General features: G+C 45.7%; 1 protein-coding gene across 2 annotated transcripts in view; it reads left to right on the top strand.

Annotated features, from left to right (window-relative positions):
* The window catches only part of SH3BGRL2 (SH3 domain binding glutamate rich protein like 2), a 59257-nt gene that overhangs the window by 26480 nt on the left and 13946 nt on the right, over positions 1–18831 (top strand). For both annotated transcript variants that reach the window (XM_075554851.1, XM_075554853.1), the window contains exon 2: positions 6492–6677. In XM_075554851.1, the coding sequence (XP_075410966.1) occupies positions 6492–6677 (186 nt within the window). The remainder of the gene's footprint in view (positions 1–6491; positions 6678–18831) is intronic.

The raw sequence follows: 18831 nt of genomic DNA, 5'->3' as shown, positions 1-18831 counted from the left end.
CTGTATGAAAGGGTCACGGCAATAGGAAGGTGGAGAACCCCTGAGCTAAAGTATTGCACCCAGAGGGCTTTCTGAAAGGGTTACAGCTTAGGAAACGGCAGTTTTCTTCTGCCACGACGGGTCTCTAGTCACAGTCAACTCAACGGCTCACGAGCATTGTCTTATGTAATTCTCCCAGTGAACCTGTGGAAAAAAAATGTACTGGGTCCATTGCACAGATTTAGAAACTGAGGCTGAGAGAGAAGCCAAGTCATTTCTCCAAGACTACTTAACTGACAACCAATATTAAAACCAGGACAGTGAAATAAGTTTGTTTTTATTTCCAGTTTTCTTCATCATCTTGCACCTTTACCTGTCTCATTTGTTTTTCCCACCATTAACTTGCTTTTCCAACATTAAGTCTCAATTTACAAAATCTGCCTTATTCAGAATTGATTTCCTCGCTCCCTGCCACGCAGTGCATTCTAATCAGGGCAACTTACTAGTTAGCACCAGCTGGGTTCGCCCTGGAATTCAGCCTTGCCTGGGCTTGTCTGCAAGCCCATGGAAGGACTGGCAGCACCTGCTTAATTACATAACTTAGGTGGCAGCCCCGACTTCTGAAGAACTAACGCTGCAAGGAGTGAGCATGGACACATGCCAGTTTCCTTAAAGGTCAGTGCTACCAGCACGAGGCAAGTCTGAGTCAAATGCTGGCCTCCGACCCCATGTCTGGGACGCCCGGGAGCCCAGAGCTGCCAGTGCAGGCTACCCTTGTCCACACGAAGGTGCGCACGGGCCATGGAGCGCTCGAGCTGCCGCAGCCGGACAGCTTCTGCTGGGCACCTGCCGGGGTGCGTCCCCAGTGCTTGAGTGCAGGCTTTGAGGCCCTCTGTACCAGGCTCCGCAGCATCTTGAGTCAAACGGGTGAAAGGTTTACCCTGTAGTGACAGGAACGGCCTGGAAGCATATCTGAGGAACTTGCTTTTGAGCTCCTGAAGGTGGAAGGGTAAAAGTGGTAGAGGGTGATGAGTCCTACAGTAGCGAGTAGAAGCAGAGTCAGAGAAATACCAACATATTTGCTTAATTCTAAATTGTCATCAATTGCAAGTATGATTTACTACAAACCTTTGTGTGGAATAATTCTCCATTACAGTTGCACTTTCAAAAATGAACTTAGGACAGGACGGTGTAAACACAGAAAGTGCCGTGCATCTCTCCTTTTCAGTATCATTCCCAGTGTTAAAAGTGAAGTCTTGCTGATGCTCAGGGTTTAGAAAGTCCTCAGGATGATCCTGGCTACATGCAGGCTGACGTGGCCTTTTTATACATTGCTTTTACAGTTCATGCAGCTTTAGTACAGATGGAAAAATATTCATGTCTGTTCCACATTCCTGTTGGTCTAAACATCAGTTACATTTGTTCCAGAATCAATTTAGTTACTCACTTTGAAGATCACCTGAGACTGGCGATAATTCTTTGATCGCATGTTTTCTTTTGATGAGCCCTCCTGTGTGGCAGGCCCTGTGTCTGCAGGAGAGACAGAGCTGAGCTAGAAAGATGCAACCAGATAGGTACGTGGCGTTGTTAGACGTCTGGGTGTCTTAGAAGACAGAGGGCTGTGCACCACTTGAAGGGGCCCTTCCAGGAAAGGCACTCGAGGCAAGACCTTACAGGTGAGAGCGTCACACTGCTGTAGGAGGAAAGCTTCCTGTACATGAGCCCGGACTCCTGACGATGCTGTCTAGATCTAAAACCTAAGCCAAATCCGTTGCTCTCAAGTTGGCTCCAACTCCTCTAGCCCCGGAGGACCAAGTAGAACTGCTGTATTGGACTCCCAAGGCTGGGCTTTATTCAAGAGCTGAGTGGCACGGCTTTCTCCCACAGACCTGCTGGTGGGTATGAACTCTTAACCTTTCTGTTTGGAGCCGAATGAACCTTTAGCCAGCAAGGCACTGGGGCTCCTCAAAATGTTGCTTATTCTGTGGCAGATGTTTAATGAGTGCCTACGATGTGCCAGACCCCATTCTAAGGATCAGGGACTAAAGCAGTGAATAAAAAGACCAGCAACCTCCCCCTCCCCTTGTGGAATCTATATTCTACTCAGAGGTGAACAAACATAAGACAAAGGAAGCAAATCCAAAAGCACTCTTCCAAACTTTGAGTTCATTACTTGTATGGGTTTATTCCAAACTAAACATATTGAACATGTCTCTGCAGCCAGTGGCTAACTAGTCCCCTCGGTCATACACTTGGCTCAGTCTCATTAAACTCAAACCACACTCATTGCCATCGAGCTGATTCCAACTCATGGCACCCTGTAAGGCAAAGTGGCATCAGCCCTTGGGGTTTCCAGGACTTTAAATCTTTCCTGGAACAGGCAGCCCCGTCTTTCTCCTGCAGGTGGGTTTGAACCACTGACCGTGTTTTCAGCTGCTCACCTCATAGCCCACTATCCCACCAGGGTTCCGTAAGTTTCACTGGGGTACCGTAAACATTTTTTAAAAGATATTTTTGTGTGTGCCATGGAGAAAAAATTGAGGCCAAGGCTAATACCAGGTTTTAAACAAAACTCAAGTGGACATCTAAAACCCTTTGAAGCTTTGTAAATATGTTTATGAAAGTGTTGAGCCACAAGAAAGCAACTGCTTTCAGATTGATGACCCATTTCAAGGACTGTTGGGAAGAGCTCCTGGATGAGCCTGGAGAGGGAAGACCATCGGCCGTGCTGGATGAAGCCACTTGGCTAGTGTTCGGAAAGAGATGGAAGAGGATCTAGAATCACCATGGATTCTGTAGCTCTGGGAGTTGAGATCTCCCATGGTTTGGCATTTTTCATTTTAAATTGAACATCTTGCTCTAAGTTGATGGCATGTTTATGGATTGAATCACACTGAGACAAGTATTGGATATACCAGTATGACCCAGGAGCACGGTCTATTCAAAACAGTGGCTTCCAAGGGTTGGGCCAGTTGAAAGCAAAGCAGGAGAGATCAGCTCAGCAGGTTTGCCTAACTATTTGGGAGGAGTCTGAGGGGTGAACTTGATTTTCTAAGTGGACACAGCCCGGCGCTCCCACTGGGACTTAGGAGGAAGACGGTTTAAATCAATGGAACACTGCACTGGTGAGAACAAGGCTGTAGGAAGTTGCACCAAGGATTCCCCCCTCGTGATAGATAATTCAGTGGCTCATTATTGGAGAGAGGATTTCCTTGGGAAAGACGATCACATCCACCCTACAGCTCTGCTCTTGCCCCTTCTGTTTATCCCCAAACTCAAAAGAATTTTGAAAAATACCATTTGAGTTCCTAGAGCAGCAGTTCTCAACCTGTGGGTCGCGACCCCAATGGGAGGTTGGTGTGTGGAACGACCCTTTCACAGGGATCACCCAATTCATAACAATAACAAAATGACAGTTATAAAGTAGCAATGAAAATAATTTTACGTGATAAGAGTTGTATGAGCCCCTAATAAATTGTTAAAATAAAAAAAAATAAAAAATAAAATAATTTTACGGTGGTGGTGGGGAGTCACCACAACATGAGGAACTGTATGAAAGGGCCGTGGCATTGGGAAGGCTGAGAACCACTGCCTTAGAGGATGTCCAAACTGCTGTTTTGACCGGTGTAAATCCAAGGGCATAAGATCTTTTGGGATGGGATAGTGCAACAGAGCTCTCACTTGGCTTATTAGGAAGGAGTTTTAAGAAAATGAAAACTGCACCGGGAGGACAAGGCCAGGGACATTGCACCACGAAGCCGATAGTTGCATGGATGGTGGGTCAAGAAGCGATGGCTTCACTCTGGTGCTTTGTTTAATGACGGTTTCGGTACTTTTGTAGCGGTGTTTTTGACATGGCCCGCAGGGCAGATGTCAGGTGCTGTGGTGAAGAAAGCGCTGCCGAGGCGAGGGCAGGAGTTCCGAGTGGCTGCGGAGTCTGACATGGGTGCTCGGGGGAGAAAGTCAACACTGAGCCAGAGAAGCAAAGATCTGCCAGGGAGCCCAGGGGTTGGCAAGCATTTTCTGGGAAGAGCAACCAGTAAATTCTGTGGGTCTGGGGAGCCCTCGGGCCTGTTGTAGCTGCTCATGGTAGCACAGACAGCAGACCAGACTCCATACCATCGAGCGGGAATGGCCCTGTTCCAGTGAAAACTTCATTTGTGGACACTCTCAAATGTGAATTTCCTATCATTTTCACATGTTATTAAGTACTGTTCTTTTGATTGTTTTTTCAACCATTTAAAAAACAAATCTTGTCAGACCATGCAAAAAGGGTCAATGGGTCAGATCTGGATCTGGCTCGCAGGCCAGTTTGCTTCCTTTGAGTCCTCCCGCCGGAGCTCTTTCGGGGTGTGGTGCGAATGGCTTGCGTTCGAGCAGGGAGATGAAGTGCGCCTTCCTTCCTCTTGCAGATAGGCTTCCAGGATGGGCCCGACAACCTGACGTGATTTACAAAGAAAGTCATAGAATGTTATGTGTTTATCCAGCGAGACATACTCACTCTACTAGCTTGCCCTTCTCCCTATGGCATTTCTCTCAAGGCCCTTCTGCCAGTAGCTTTTATTTTCAGCCCTTCGCCATAGGACCGTATGTCTGAAGACCGTGTAAGTGGCAGTCAAGAATTCTGTCAGCAGGCAGCAGTGCATTTGCACAGCCGGTGCAGAAGACTTGAGGGAACATGGCTTGGTAAATGCGAGGGTTTGCCCCGGACAGAGGAGCTCGAGGAGCACGTGAAAGACTGGGGTGACAGCTGGCAGGTGCCACCCGGGACCCTGGCTCCTGCCTTTCTGTGGGGTCTTTATCTGAGGAGAGGCTCGCGGGATTGAACCGCACGGCCTTGTAGTTAACCGCTCTGTGCTGCCGACAGCATACTCTAGAGTCCTGCATGTGGACGGAAAGTATGGACAAGTTTTGCTATTTACATTTGTACAATGGTGGTCTGGGCGAAATAATTGTCGGTAGTCTTTATTTTTTATGATTTCTGGAATTTTTAAAATGCAAATGACTTCCCTTTATTGTCAAAGGAGCTGTATCCTGAAGCACATTGCGCTGTGCTAAGTATTTAAGTGTATTGTCCACAGGGTAGTGGGGAGCCACTGAATGATGTTAAGCAGGGGAATGACGTGATTTTTTTGGACAAGAACACACACTAGCTATAGGACCTTGATCCAAATAGGTGGTAACTCTCCCCCTTCTCAGCTGCTTTTTTAAAACATAAGAACAATAAAATCTTGCAGAGCAAAGGGAAATTTAAGTAGGATGGGCTTTTTTGGTACACCATTTCAAAATAATATTTAACACATTTCTGAAATTGTGTATGAGTGAGGAAAAATGTTAACTTCTTCAGACATAAGAATTTGCTTAAAGAAGCTGAGATAATGCCGGTTTCAGCTCGGTTACTGCATCATGATCTTATGGTAATTTCTTATTAGATAATACGGAGTTAAAGAATTTTGCCAGTTTTTAAGAATGTCTGGCCCATCTCGGAACTCATTTATAGATAACAAACCATCAATCAGGTCTCCTAGTGAATTTCATGTAACAGATTTCTAAGTCAAAGACACATCTCTTTTTCTGGGGATGGGGAGGGTGTGTGTGAGGAATCAAACCGATCTTCAGCCCCAGCATTTGTTCCATCTAAAAGGAGAGGCTGCGGGACCTCAAAGGGATTTTTTTTTCCTGGCCATCGTCTCGTTTGCTTCACGCAGTTGGTTCTTTAAGCAAATTCCCCAGAAGTATTTTTTAAAAAGCAAGTTGTTTCCCCCCCTGTTTCAGATGCTATGTTTAAGCCAATTGGGCATTGTCACCCATCTGCATTACTTGATAGGCACCATGAAACCAATAAGCTCGATGAAATGTAGAAAACCTAATTTTGTTTCTGTTTCTGACAGCCCTTCCAGAGCACACTAGACTGGAAGGATGACAGGGGAAGCAGGAGAGCAACAAAAGGGCTGAGCAATAGGTGCAAGTGAGATGGTGTGTGTGTCTGTGCTCCCCGGCCTGGGAGAGCCTCTTTCTCGTGGGGACTGATGAAAGGAGGTGGCCGAGACCGGGGCTGCAGCTGTCGGGTACTGGAAAGCAGCTGCGGATGGGAAGAACAATGTCGCCGCTCCTGAGAGTCAGTGAGATGTCCACGTGTCAGATGAGCTCCACCTGGCTTTCCAGTGCTTTGGGGCAGAGGGGGCTTTCATGACTAAACTGTCACCTTCCTAGAGACGAGAGGAGGCGTGAGTTACAGCTCACTGAGAATGAAGGGTCTCCTCTTCACAGGTAATCTGAGTTGCTCCCAGAGTTCTGGGGCATCCCGGGAAGAAATCACTGTGCTAGGACTTGGCTAGTTCTCTGTTGGCCATCTAGTGAGTGGGCAGTGCCCGATGCCTGCATACATCACCCCATGTTTGTCTCAGACCTCGGACAGTGCGAAATCCAATGCACGGTAGTTCGATTTCAAAGTACAAGCACGCTGTTCCTGGTGATCATTTCTCCTTATCTCTTTGCTCTTCTCTCCTCAGATAAAGAAGAAGCAGCAGGATGTGGTTCGGTTTCTGGAAGCCAACAAGATAGAGTTTGAGGAGGTGGACATCACTATGTCAGAAGAACAGAGGCAGTGGATGTACAAGAACATCCCCCCCGAAAAGAAGCCGGCTCAGGGCAATCCTCTGCCACCTCAGATCTTTAATGGGGACCGTTACTGTGGGGTGAGAGACTCCATGACTATAACACCATTTGCTGGCGTTCCTTGAAACTCCTAATCCCCTATCGTGTGTTTACTGTGACCTCTCCTCCAGCACCTGTGTGTCCACAAACCGAACCGTGAAGCGGAGAGGGGTATGGGCCCAAGGTCACCGTCAGTGTGCCTGTGTGTGGGGTGTGAGCGCGGTGCGTGTGTGCTCATCAGTCTCCATGTCTCTCGGCCTGCCTTGGGAAAGGGCACAGGCGAGGAAACTCTGCTTTTACTTTGTTCTACATCTTCAAGCACGCACGAGGAGGCTTCACACGGCTCATGGGACAAATCCAATATTGAATTTATTTTCCATGAACTTTTTGAAGCTCCCTTGGAAAAAATAGATAGTTAAAAATATTTTCCAGCTTTGCATCTCTTCACAGTGAGCAATAGGAATGTGACCTGAGATACTAGTCGGTACTGCAGTAAATAAACGATAGTGTAGTTGCTACCAGTGGCTTTTGCTTGCTCATCCACCTCTGTCGAGCGAGCCGGGCAGGCAGTCCCTGGGCTGCAGATGTTCCACGTACACACGACTCCCACGTGGACGTGTCATGTTACGTAACTTGCCCTCACGCCCCACCTCCCTACTCTGAAAACAGGGGAGCCAACCCGCAGTTGACCCAGATTCTGTATCACGATCATCTTCACTTGCTTCTCGTGCTCTTACATCATGCCACTAAACCCAAACCCGTTGCCAACGCGTTTCAACCTGAGAATTGAAGTGGTGTCGTCCAGACAGCTTGATGGGAGCAGACAGCCTGTCTCTTCCACAGAGAAGCTGCTGGTTTCAAACTATTAGCAAGTGAGCTTGTAACCCACTGTGCCACCAGGCTCCTTTTCTGCATGACAGCCTCGTTTCCAAACTTGGCTGATCATCGGAATCACCTGGGAATCTGGTGAACTACAAATCCACTGGGCTTCATTTGCAACCCAATGAATCAGAATCTCTAGGGCAGGTGTCCTCAAACTATGGCCCACGGGCCTCATGCTGCCCACCGAGTGTATTATCCCCATTTGTTTTTTTTTACTTCAAAATAAGACATGTGCAGTAGGCATAGGAATTTATTCATAATGTTTTTTTTTAAATTATAGTCTGACCCTCCAACAGTCTCAGGGACAGTGAACTGGCCCCCTGTTAAAAAGAGTTCGAGGACCCCTGCGCTAGGGGGAGATCTCTAAATAAGAACCACTGGGATTTCCAAGGCACTTAAAGACACATTGAAGAGCTGCTCTTGTTCAGAACTCAGCGGTGGCCTATAAGCGCATCCCTCATTTGGGAGCGACAGGCAGTCTCCAGGTTGGAGGTGAGACTCACTCCTAACCATCTTTAAGTGGAAATCATAGAGGCTGATGGATAGCGTACTCCAGAGGTCAGTGATGCTGGGTTGGATGCAGGATCCAGAGCCAGTGGGCATATTTTGAGAGCATTTATGTATATAAATTCTGGTAACTGGTAACTGGCTGATTTCATCAGCTCACATCATGGAGGATGATCTCATCGTTACGTAACTGCCAAGTTCTGTCAACTGCATCGTTACAATGACCGCCAGACTACTGAGAGTCTTGACCCAACCGAGTTTGCACACGACCTTAACCGTCGCAGTTTGCTTCCTTAGCACCGAGTTCCTCTCGAGCAGCCAGGGGGACGTCTGATGTCACTGTCGCTTTATGTGGTCAGTTTCTTCTTTCTTCTGTGCAGGGTTTGGGGAGCTCTTCTTCGTATTTGTGAGTCAGTCCTAAGTTTTCAGTGCTCATGCTCCGCGGATTCCTTCTTTAATAAGAATTAAATGACTTTCATTGCATATGTTCTGTGAGTTATCGAATATGCTCTGACACTGCTTCTTCAAACACTTTCTTCCCTCCTTTTGTCCTGGTCCCTTTCCCTGGGGTGCCTATCAATTGAATATTAGTCTTTATATCAACACTCTAATTGTATAATTCCTCTCCTCTCCCTCAATTGTCCACCTTTTTCACTTTTTATTACCGCTTAACCTCCTTCAGCTTAAAAAATATATAATTCCTTACCTCCCTTTCTCGGGGGGCGGGGGTGGGGTGGGGTGTAGGGTGTGTGTGTGTGTTCCTTTTAATCAGTGTGGTGACAGTAGCTGCTGGCTTATGTACTCTGTAACTTGTAGTTTGTTCTGGCGGGAGGCTTGAAGGCCATAGCCGTTCTTAGCAAGGTCAGACAAATCTGACTTTGATAAAAGCATTAGAAGCAGGTAACCATAGGCCTCCTTCTTCCTGCTCGCCCCAGACACCTTGCCTTACTCGGTAATAGCATGTGAGTGATCCATCTGCTTGGCTGACCTGTGGAAACCTACCACATTTCAAGTGACAAAGATACAGACAGCCCGTAGATTCTCTGACTTCTGGGAATTGGCCAGATGTTTACTATTTACGTTTAAACTGGGTGAATTAGGCTCATGAGACGTAGTATAAGAAGCTGTTGAGATACTTGGCAGCCAGTGTGGACAATTGCCTTCTCTTTCATTTAGCGTTTAAATCTTCTGCTTTGGGGACGGCGTTCCCCGGCTGTGTAGAAACTGTGGTTCTCTCCCCTAGACTCTGAACACCGAGGGTGGGGATGCAGACCCGCAGGGCCATTTCAAGATTACGGTGGCACTGAGAGGGTCTCCTAGGATGTGGCTCCAGTTTGTTCCCAGTAAGATAGACAAGGGGATTCCAGATTCTTTTCTGAACTGGTTCTCCAGCTTTATGGTGCCTTCTGTGAGTTTCTCAGTATCCCTCCATCAAATTCCACCCATCTCACTTTGTCAGTGACCCTGTCACCTGCTTTTAGTCCCCTGTTGTGTACAACCATGAGCAAGAATTTCCACTTACAGTGTGTCTGATAGGGCCCTAAAGGCCATTTCTCTTCTTCCTCCCTGGCCAGCAAACAGATTATTTGGATTGGTTATACATTTTTCCAAACTGGTAGTTAAAAGTAGGAAGGCAGCTTGGGGGGATGTTAACCAAGGTGTAGATTCACTGTCAAGGGGAGGAATCTACGGTGGCATTCAAATAGCCCAAACAGGCTGGTACAGCTTTGGCTGTGGTTGCCAGTACTCACAGTCAGACTGGGGAGAGAGATAACAGTCCTGGCCTACAATGGAGGAAGGACTACTAAGTTGAGAGATGGTGACCAATATTTTACAGAAAAATAACCTTTTGAACATTTTCCATGAAGCAATTTACAGTTTGTGTTTAAACTATTGAATTGCATTTTTCTATTTTTACACATTTAGTTTTTGTGGAATGTTAAATTTGTGCCCAAGCCTAGGTATTGCAAAACAAATATGGCTACGGTAAAGCTACTGACTCTCTCCTCTCCCTGCCACCCATTCAGTGCTGACGCACAGCCACCCCTGGGGGTTTCCGAGACTGGGGGAGGGAGTAGAAAGCCCAGGTTTTCCTCCAAGGAGCTGCTGGTGGTTTTGAACTCTCGACCATGTGGATCGCAGTCCAAAGTGTGCTCACTACGCCACCAGGGCTAGTTGTATTGAGCAATTTGGGCTTTACTGTGTCTGTTATATTTATTACCTTGGTTTGAGTTTCAAACGACTCACTGACAATGTGTTTGAGATTTTTCAGCTTAAAGTAGTGTAGAGGTGGATTAAAGTAATGTTTAGATGGAACAGAAGGGGTAAATGACCAGCAGTGGGTGGCATCTTCCACTCCGACCCCACCTCTCTTCCCATGAAAGCAGACAGGTTTTCCGTGCTCTTCACCCTGATGGAAGCCCAGAAGCACACCCCAAGCTCACCTTGATCTGTGCGGTTGTCACCATTCACAGAAGTTGTGTTCATAAGAGTATCGAGAAGGTTATCTTGCCATCATGTGTTTAAAGGTTAGGGAATATTCCTTTGAAGTGTGAGCATAGAAAAACTGCTAGAATCAGTTACTACAAATCCCTGATGTGCAAGATTCTGTCCAACACACACACACACGTTTTTATAATTGATAACCTGGCCTACTAATTGGTCTTATTCTCCATATCTAAATATAGAGGCATGTTTTTTTTTAAGTGCTCGCATACAAACGTAAGCCACAGTGTTAAATCTAAGGCCTCACAAGAAGTTGAAGGAAGAGGTGGCTAGCAGTTCTGGCACTGAACTGGTTAACCAGCAGCATTTTATTATTATTCCCTGATGTTCATTCCCCTCTTCGCCTCCTACGCCCAATTTTAAAACAAAGATGCCACAGAGAAAATTTGAGAAATAGTAGAGAAAAGGGGAAACAACCTGTTTTGCCAACATTTGTGGTATACCCTTTTCTTTTTACATTAAGTTTTTTGCTTAACTACCTGTAGCATTCTGGGATCAACTTATTTTTCAGCCAAAGAAGTCTCGATGTCATTGTAAACATATTTTGTAGAGGTTGCATGTTACTCCCTGGAGTGAATCATCATAATTAACTTAATCGCCTCCTGTTCTGTGGTCTGTTTAGTTTGTTACTAGTCACTGGAAACAATAATGCCTCACTGGCAAGCAGTTCTGTAGAATGCACTAAGTGGGATGCTATTTCAGGAAGTGCCTTCTCATTACAGGCTATTCCCACTCCTCTGTCTGTCCTTCGGGTCCTGTCAGCAGAAATGCCCCGGGGTGGACTCTTATCAAGCTATCTAGGGTGTCTATTGGCAACGCCAGCATTTGGTTCAAGGTCAAGAAAAAGGCACTCAATGGAATGAAAGCCAGTGCAAGTTAGAACAAGACGATTGTTGTAAGTTTTGCTGCTGAAGGAGTCCTGATGGCGAAGTGAACAACTCTCTAGGTTCTCAACACCGTGACTGCGCCTGCTGCTCACAGGAGACAGAAGAGGCTCCTGGCTGCTGTATTTAAACCTGGAGCCCACGGGGCAGGGCACTTTGTTTTACAGGGCTGCTATGAGTGGAATTGAAAGCTGTAAATTTTGGCTGGCTTTGTTGTTGGTAAAAACCAGCTTCTCAGTGCTCAGAGGATGCCCATAGTCATAGAATATCCTCGGACTTGAGAGTTACATGAAAGAATCACATCAACAAAATATAGCACTTTTAATAGCAACGCAAACACTGTCTTAGGGGTGGGACGCCCTTTATCGTGGGGAAAATAAAATAGAAGGCTCTAATGGGACTGTGTATTTACAGCAACTGTTTCAAGTTATATTGTCCAAATCTACAGGTCAGAGGGCAGCACATCTGGGAGATCGATCAGGGTGTGCAAGTCACCTTCTTCTGGGCCAGATCTTCTTCTTTATTTCCTGTTTTGCTCTTTGTTAATGTTGTTAAGGTGCCTTCTGGTCAGTCTTGATTTCGTGACCACTTGCGGCAGAGTGGAGCTGCCTCCATAGGTTTTCCTTGGCTGTGTTCAACCACATAAAATGTAAGAATCACCTATGGTGCATTCAGCCTGCTGCCGTTCTAAATAGTCCTTTTATATTGTCTCTTACCTCTGGTCGCTCTTTGGTGGTAGCATTTGAGAAACACCGAATTACCGTATATGCTCAAGTATAAGCCGACCCGAGTGTCAATCGCGGCTCCTCATTTTACCTCAAAAACTGCATTAAAACAGTGCTGAAGCAATCGGCTTATACACAGGTATATACGGTAGCCATTTCCCAAATCTCCTTTTTAAGACTCAGGTGCATCTTCTGGCAGAGTAGAGTAGAACATAAAGATGGATAGAAGCTGTGACCCAAGTTACAGCCTGACTCCTTAGGTTCCCAAGCTTATTTGGCCTGCCAACTCTTTCTTCAGAAAGCAAATTTCAACGGCTCCTTGGCAGTGAAAGTCTTTGGTACTGTAGCCCATAATCAAAAATAAAGCGCTGTCTGCTTTAGCAGCCCCCGTGGTTCCTAACAGCCGGTTGGGAGGTGAGCTGCGCGCGTATTACCCACTTTGGGAAATACTGCTATCGATTCAGTGGCGACCCATAGTGGTGCAATAGTTATGCACTGGGCTGCAAACTGCAACGTTCCAAATTGAAATCACCTGCCACTTCATGGGGAAAAGATGTGGCTTTCTACTCCCATAAAGCGTTACAGGCTGTGAAACTCGGAGGGGACGGCTCTACCCTGCCCGTTAGTGTTGCTGTGGAAACACTGGTCTTCACTAATTATGTATAACCAGATCATTGGTGGTTTGTATAGAATCAAGAATAAAAAACTTAACATTTTTTTCATCCTTGTCTACATAATATTTTGGCAAGGACCTCAAGGCAAAGCTCAGAAAATCATCCCACACCCATTGTCCTTACCTTGTTCACCAAGTTGGTTACCAGAATGTTAACCTTCCACACAATTCTGGCTTATTTCTCTCCAAGACTGTAATTCAGGTATGCTTTGTTATTAGACTTCCTCTAGATAATTGGCTACCACCTGTCTGCCTGTTTCTTATGCTGTGGTACCCGAGAGTTGCCATGATGCTCTGTTCTATTGCAAGTAGCGTCAGGCTCACCCGTGATGGATAGGCTTCAGCAGAGCTTCCAGACTGAGACAGACTGGAAAGAAAAGCGTAGTGAGCTACTTCTGTGAATTAACCAGTGAAACCCTTAGGCATCACTTGAAGAAATGTCCAGTTTGCTTGATTTTGAACTTGACATCAGGAAGCAGTAATTGCTAGGGAGGGTGTCAGGGCCAGCGAGGGTGAGGGAGACCCTCAGTGACACAGATGGCGATCATAGTCACAGTGAAGAAAATGAGCCTGCTGGAATTGTGAGGATGAGGCAGGACCAGGGATTGTGTTGTTCTTTCTCTGTCTACAGTCAATCGATCCATCTATCTAAATAACTAGGACTCCGATGACCATTCCTTCCCCCTCACCCCCCGCAACACACGCACACACGCACACACACTCACTCCCATCTCCAGTTCCAGCACACCTGTGCCATTTTATGGCTACTTTGATATTTATATACATGCTCTAGAATTTACATACTTGGTCCTCCTCTGGTCTCCAAACTCCTTGTGCTCACCATTAGCCTGCTCTGTGGCCTATGTGATTGTTTATCCTCAGGATTCAGCACAGTCTGGAACACGAATCATGTTTAACAACATTGACTATGTGGATGGGTACATAGACAAATGTTTTCAGGTGAGGAGGTGGATCACGCCCTTCTCGGGTTTTGCCTTGCCAAGCTTATGAGCACTCTCTGTATATGGTTTGAGGACTGAAGCATGCTGCATTCCTGCTTTATTTTTTTAAGCCAAAACCAAATGTGTTAAAAAGCAAGGCTATTACACATCTTCTAAACTTAAGATGCATTGAAATCCAAAATAGGCAACTACTTCTATTAGAAGTTCAGCTCCCCCACAGGTAGCATCTTAGGAAACTTCTGATCTGAATTTTAAAATCGATTTCGAGTCATTCCGTGTAAAAGATCCCTAATGCAGAAGAATGTTTCCGTCAGGTGTCCAACGTGAAAGGCATATACAGCGGAACCTGTATGAACCACAACGTCAAGGGACTGCCTTGTTTCCTGCGTTGTTGCTCTTTCCCCTGCCCCCTCCTCCCCCCGGCAGCTTAATTGACCACCTTTCTGTCATTTGTTTTAGTGGAAAATGCTTGTGTTTTCCTCTCGTGACTGATTTCCACCACACACGCACTCCTGCTTTCGCGGGTTTGACTGAATGCTCACACACACACACCACATGATCACGTATACACCAGGAAGATACACAGGGAGCTGTAGGTGAGGCGTCGGACTACCAGCTGAAGCACATCTACCTACTGGTGCCTCCAAAGACAAGCCTGGCAATCTGTGCCTGAAAGGTCGCATCCTTGAACACCCTTCGGCACCACTGATTTTGCTCTGCTCACAGGAGGTCTCTGTGAGCCAGAATCGCAACTCAAGTGCAGCCTCCGGAAGGGGGTGGTCTGAATTCTGTTGTCTGGTTGCTGCTCAGCTCTGTGCTGGAACGCCTAACGGCTTAATTAGGTGTTTCTTGCAGTGGCATTTCTTCTGTACACTAGGTTTTATTCTGTCTGTATAAATGTTTAATCTCCCATTTTCACCCATACTGAGAGGCCTACCTCTGTATTCCTCAGAGATGTATCACTGCGGTATGGCTTTCATACAAATTAGGACTTGGACTGTGACTATTGCAAACCTCCAGCCAGGATGAGACCACACAATTCCATGCTTAGCAGTATAAATTACCACAGATTGGCAATTTTTGTTTTGTTAAAAATGTTCTCTCTCAGCCTTATGTGGCTATTGTTAATGAGCTATAACAAACATCTATTAAGTCTGAGTAAGGCCTGTTTGGCACTAAGTTCGTGAGAGGTTTTGTGTTTCTGAAAGCTGTTGCTAGTATTTGCTTGCATTAATCTACATATTGGTGGTGTAAAAGACAGAGTAGTTAAAAGTTTTTCCTCAAAGGACTAGTAAAAAGAGAAGAAAGGTACAGTGATTGTCTTGAAATGCTTATGAATTATTACAGTGTGGTAATTTCCTTCTTGGGACATATTTTTGATAGAATAATATAGTAATGTTAAAAATGATGTCCGTTCACTTAATAAAAACTTCCACTCAAGACTTTAAACTTTCTGCCTTGTCTTCAAAAGGAACATAATAAGAAAACTAAGCTTTGCATACTTGTATTTAAGCATGCTTCGTTTTCAGAACGATATGGCAGGCTATGAACTTTTTACTCTCAAAGTTAAAGAAAAAAAATCTGGCTTTATTTGTTTTAATTATAGTAATATCTTCATGTTGGAAAAGCAAAACGAATTCAAATCCTATAGGAGGGCCAGTTTCTGCCTTTTCTACGTGACCGCCCAGGTGCCCCGGATGGAGCCTCTGGGAGGGTCTGCTTTTTAGTGTCCCAGTGATGAAAGTGCTCTGCGGACAGACAATGGCTGGCTTTCAAAGCCTGGGCGGAGCTGCACAAATCAGCATTACGCATCAATGGAGGCAGACTGCTTCACATCACCAAATGGATCAAATGACATCATGCCATAATTGCCAAGTCACAGAGCATTGTGGGCCAACCGAGTCACCGTTGACACAAGTGCCCAACACAGTAGAATCATGACCTGGCAATGCTGAGACAACGTTACCGTCACAGCCCACCTGAATGCCGCCGCACACCTCAGCAATCAGTCCTGCCAGAGGCATATTGTTAATGTGCAAAATAGCGATAGGCTAGTTGGGGTTTTTTTAATTAACCATACGTAGTTAACATTGGGTAACAAGCTAGTTGATAACATGAGGAGTAGGTGTATTTCATATAGTAACACCTATATCCTTGATTTTAAAATGTGAACTGTATTTAGTTACATTTTGTCTTTTAAAAAGGAAGAGGGCTTGGCATTTTTAAGCTTCTCTTATTTCTCCCCCAATTTGATATAAACACACATGACATTGTTCGTTTACAACTGTCACATTTTCTTCAATAATTATAGTAAGTTGCCCGTGTTTTGTGTAAGAAAAGCATTTTAGAATTTTAAACTCAATAAAACCAGCATTTACAGTGCTATATAAATAGTACTCCCTAAGAAATGGTTAGGAGTGTGGACAATTGTACAGGAGAATGTAAAAGCCTACCTCAGCAAACCCCAGCAGAATACGGGAGAAGGACACAAGAGAGTCTCTTAATTTGCATTAACATTTTTCACATACACCAGATCACACTGGCTTGACAGCCATATTGTAAGAGATCCAGCTTTCTTACATTACTTTTTATTTGCTTCGACTATATCCTGCAGTGTGACAGTTACCTTGCGGAATCCCACTGCCATTGCATCAGCTCTGACCCTTGTCACCACGCTCCGCGGGGTTTACCAGACCAAGTTTTTACCAGGGCAGGCAGGCTTCTCTGTCCAGCTGCAGGCTCCTCCGGTGTTAAAGGATGAAGCCTCTTACACATTGAAGGGCTTAAGTGTGTACCTTCACAATACATTTCCTCTGCATTTTCCCCCTTCTGCATCAGATGTGATGGGCCCTGGTGATGCTGCGCGTTAAGCATTGGCTTGCTAGCTACAAAGGCAGCAGTTCAAACCCACGAACTGCGCCACGGCTTGTCCTGTAGTGCACACTCTGTTTTATAGCATCGGTATGAGTAGGAATCATCTGGATTGCATGGGGTCAGATATCTGATGTGTGGGAACCCTGGTGGCTCAATGGTTATGTGCTCGTTGAAAGGTTGACAGTTCAAACCCACCAGCCGCCCTGGGAGAAACGTGATGGTCTGCTGGAAACCCTGTGGAACAGTCTTATAAGATTGCTTGAGTTACAGTCAATTAGATGGCATTGGCTTTGGGTTACTGATGTGGGCCTTCGAGGCGCTCTCATGTCATGGTTACTACTCGGCTGCTAAACCACAAGGTAAGCAGTTCAAAACCGCCAGCTACTTGGGGGAAAGCTGGGGCTTTCTACTCGCGGAGAGTTAGTCTGGGAAAGTCAGACGGGCAGTTCTACTCTGTACTATAGGGTTGCTGTGAGTCTAAATTACCTTGGTGTGGGTGAATGTTGTAAATATTAGATGGTGCATGGGTAGGGGGTGCAGGGTGTGTGGGTAGATGTATCTGATTGCTGAGCCAACTTGAACCAGCATGACCAGATACTAATAAACAAGAGTTAGGGATTGAAAATCCTCAGTTTGGGGCTTGCTCATATACTTTGGTATTTGGCATCAAAGTTGCTGATCATAGCTGACTTAGACAACTGCATTTTGGCCATCCTACTAGGATTGGAACTGTCAACCCTCTTCCCTTCTGAGTGAAGATGTTATAAACTGATTGTAGAATTAATGATCTTTAGCCAGGACATCAGAAAGTCTGTCCCGAGGCTACCTTCAGGCGTGAAGACAATGAAGAGGAGTGTTTGCCTGTCCCGGGCCCTGGTAGTTCAGTGGGTTACACTGGTGGTTCAGTAGGTAACCTAGGCTGTTACCTACTAGGTTAGCAGTTCACAGTCACCAGCCACTGTGGGGAGAAAATGAGGCGCTCTGCTCCTGTAAAGATTGATAGTCTCAGAAGCCCCTGGGGCACTTGGGCTCTGACCCACGGGGCACTGTGAGTTGGAATCGACTGGGCTGCAGTGAGCTTTTGCCCATTTTAAGGAACTGCAACAGCAAAGTCTTAGAGCCTTTAACACTCCCTTTCCCTCCTCCTCATGGCAAACCAAACTTACCTTGGCTTGTTTAGAACCGATTGCTTCTGCCTTTCCAGGTAAACCACGTGCTCTTTGTTTCCTGCACCTTCTGTGTGGCCGTGCCTTTTCCATGAAGGCACTGTAGGTCTGTCACGGGCAGTTGTCAGTGTACGCGCTGTGGCTTTGCTCACGGTTCTCTTAGAGAAGGAGAAGGGCGTTGTCTCAATGCTGCTCTGCTCTCTAACAGTCTAATGGGCGCGTGGGCATAATGGCCTTAAGTGAGCTTTGTGGAAGAATGGGACTATTGTTCACTGCACCTGTTACAGATTTTTATCGTGAACTTATAAACGTCTCTAACATTGATCTGCACCTGAATACAAACAGGGAGAGGAGATAGCCTCTCATTACCCTCTCCTTCCTTTGTTTTTTAAACAGCTCTGTAGCTTGCTGGAACTTGGGTGTCACAATATTCTGATGAATGTTTAGCAGTGCAGGATTACGTTTATAGCTGTACTTCTCATAATTTTTTTTTGTTTCTAAACTTGATGCTAAGAACAGCTCATTGGTCCTATTTCTTAAATGTGATAAAATGCCATCACTTCTGGAACTGGGTTATTATTACTATTTTGTGAATGTGATTGCATATGTGTCTGTCCCCTTCTTCTCGAGTCCCTGGGTGGCACAGACAGTTAGCTAGGCGCTTGATTGCTAACGGAGAGTTTGGAGCTTTGAATCCACCCAGAGTATCTTGGGCCAGAGGATCTGCGTTGAAGTGACCGCCTCGGGACCCATGGGACAATCCCAGTCTGCACACACGGGTCCCAGGAGCACAGTTCACTTGCTGGCAACCAGCGTAGTGTTTCTTTACTTTTCCAAAGATGCTGTTCGCCAGTCACATTGTACTCGACAGTGGCAATTGATTGTCCTGAACTGTACAATTTACAGATATGCATCTGCAGACACTTCAGAGAGAATGCCTTTGACTATGAGGAATCCAGCAAAACTGTTTAAAAACCCTATAGTTAATTTCAAAAATCCACTGCTTTTAACATTTCA

The sequence above is a fragment of the Tenrec ecaudatus genome, chromosome 7, assembly GCF_050624435.1.
Source record: "Tenrec ecaudatus isolate mTenEca1 chromosome 7, mTenEca1.hap1, whole genome shotgun sequence".
In the NCBI taxonomy this organism is placed as follows: Eukaryota; Metazoa; Chordata; class Mammalia; order Afrosoricida; family Tenrecidae; genus Tenrec; species Tenrec ecaudatus.
The sequence above is the reverse complement of the archived record's forward strand: the minus strand, read 5'-3'. Positions and strand labels throughout refer to the sequence as shown.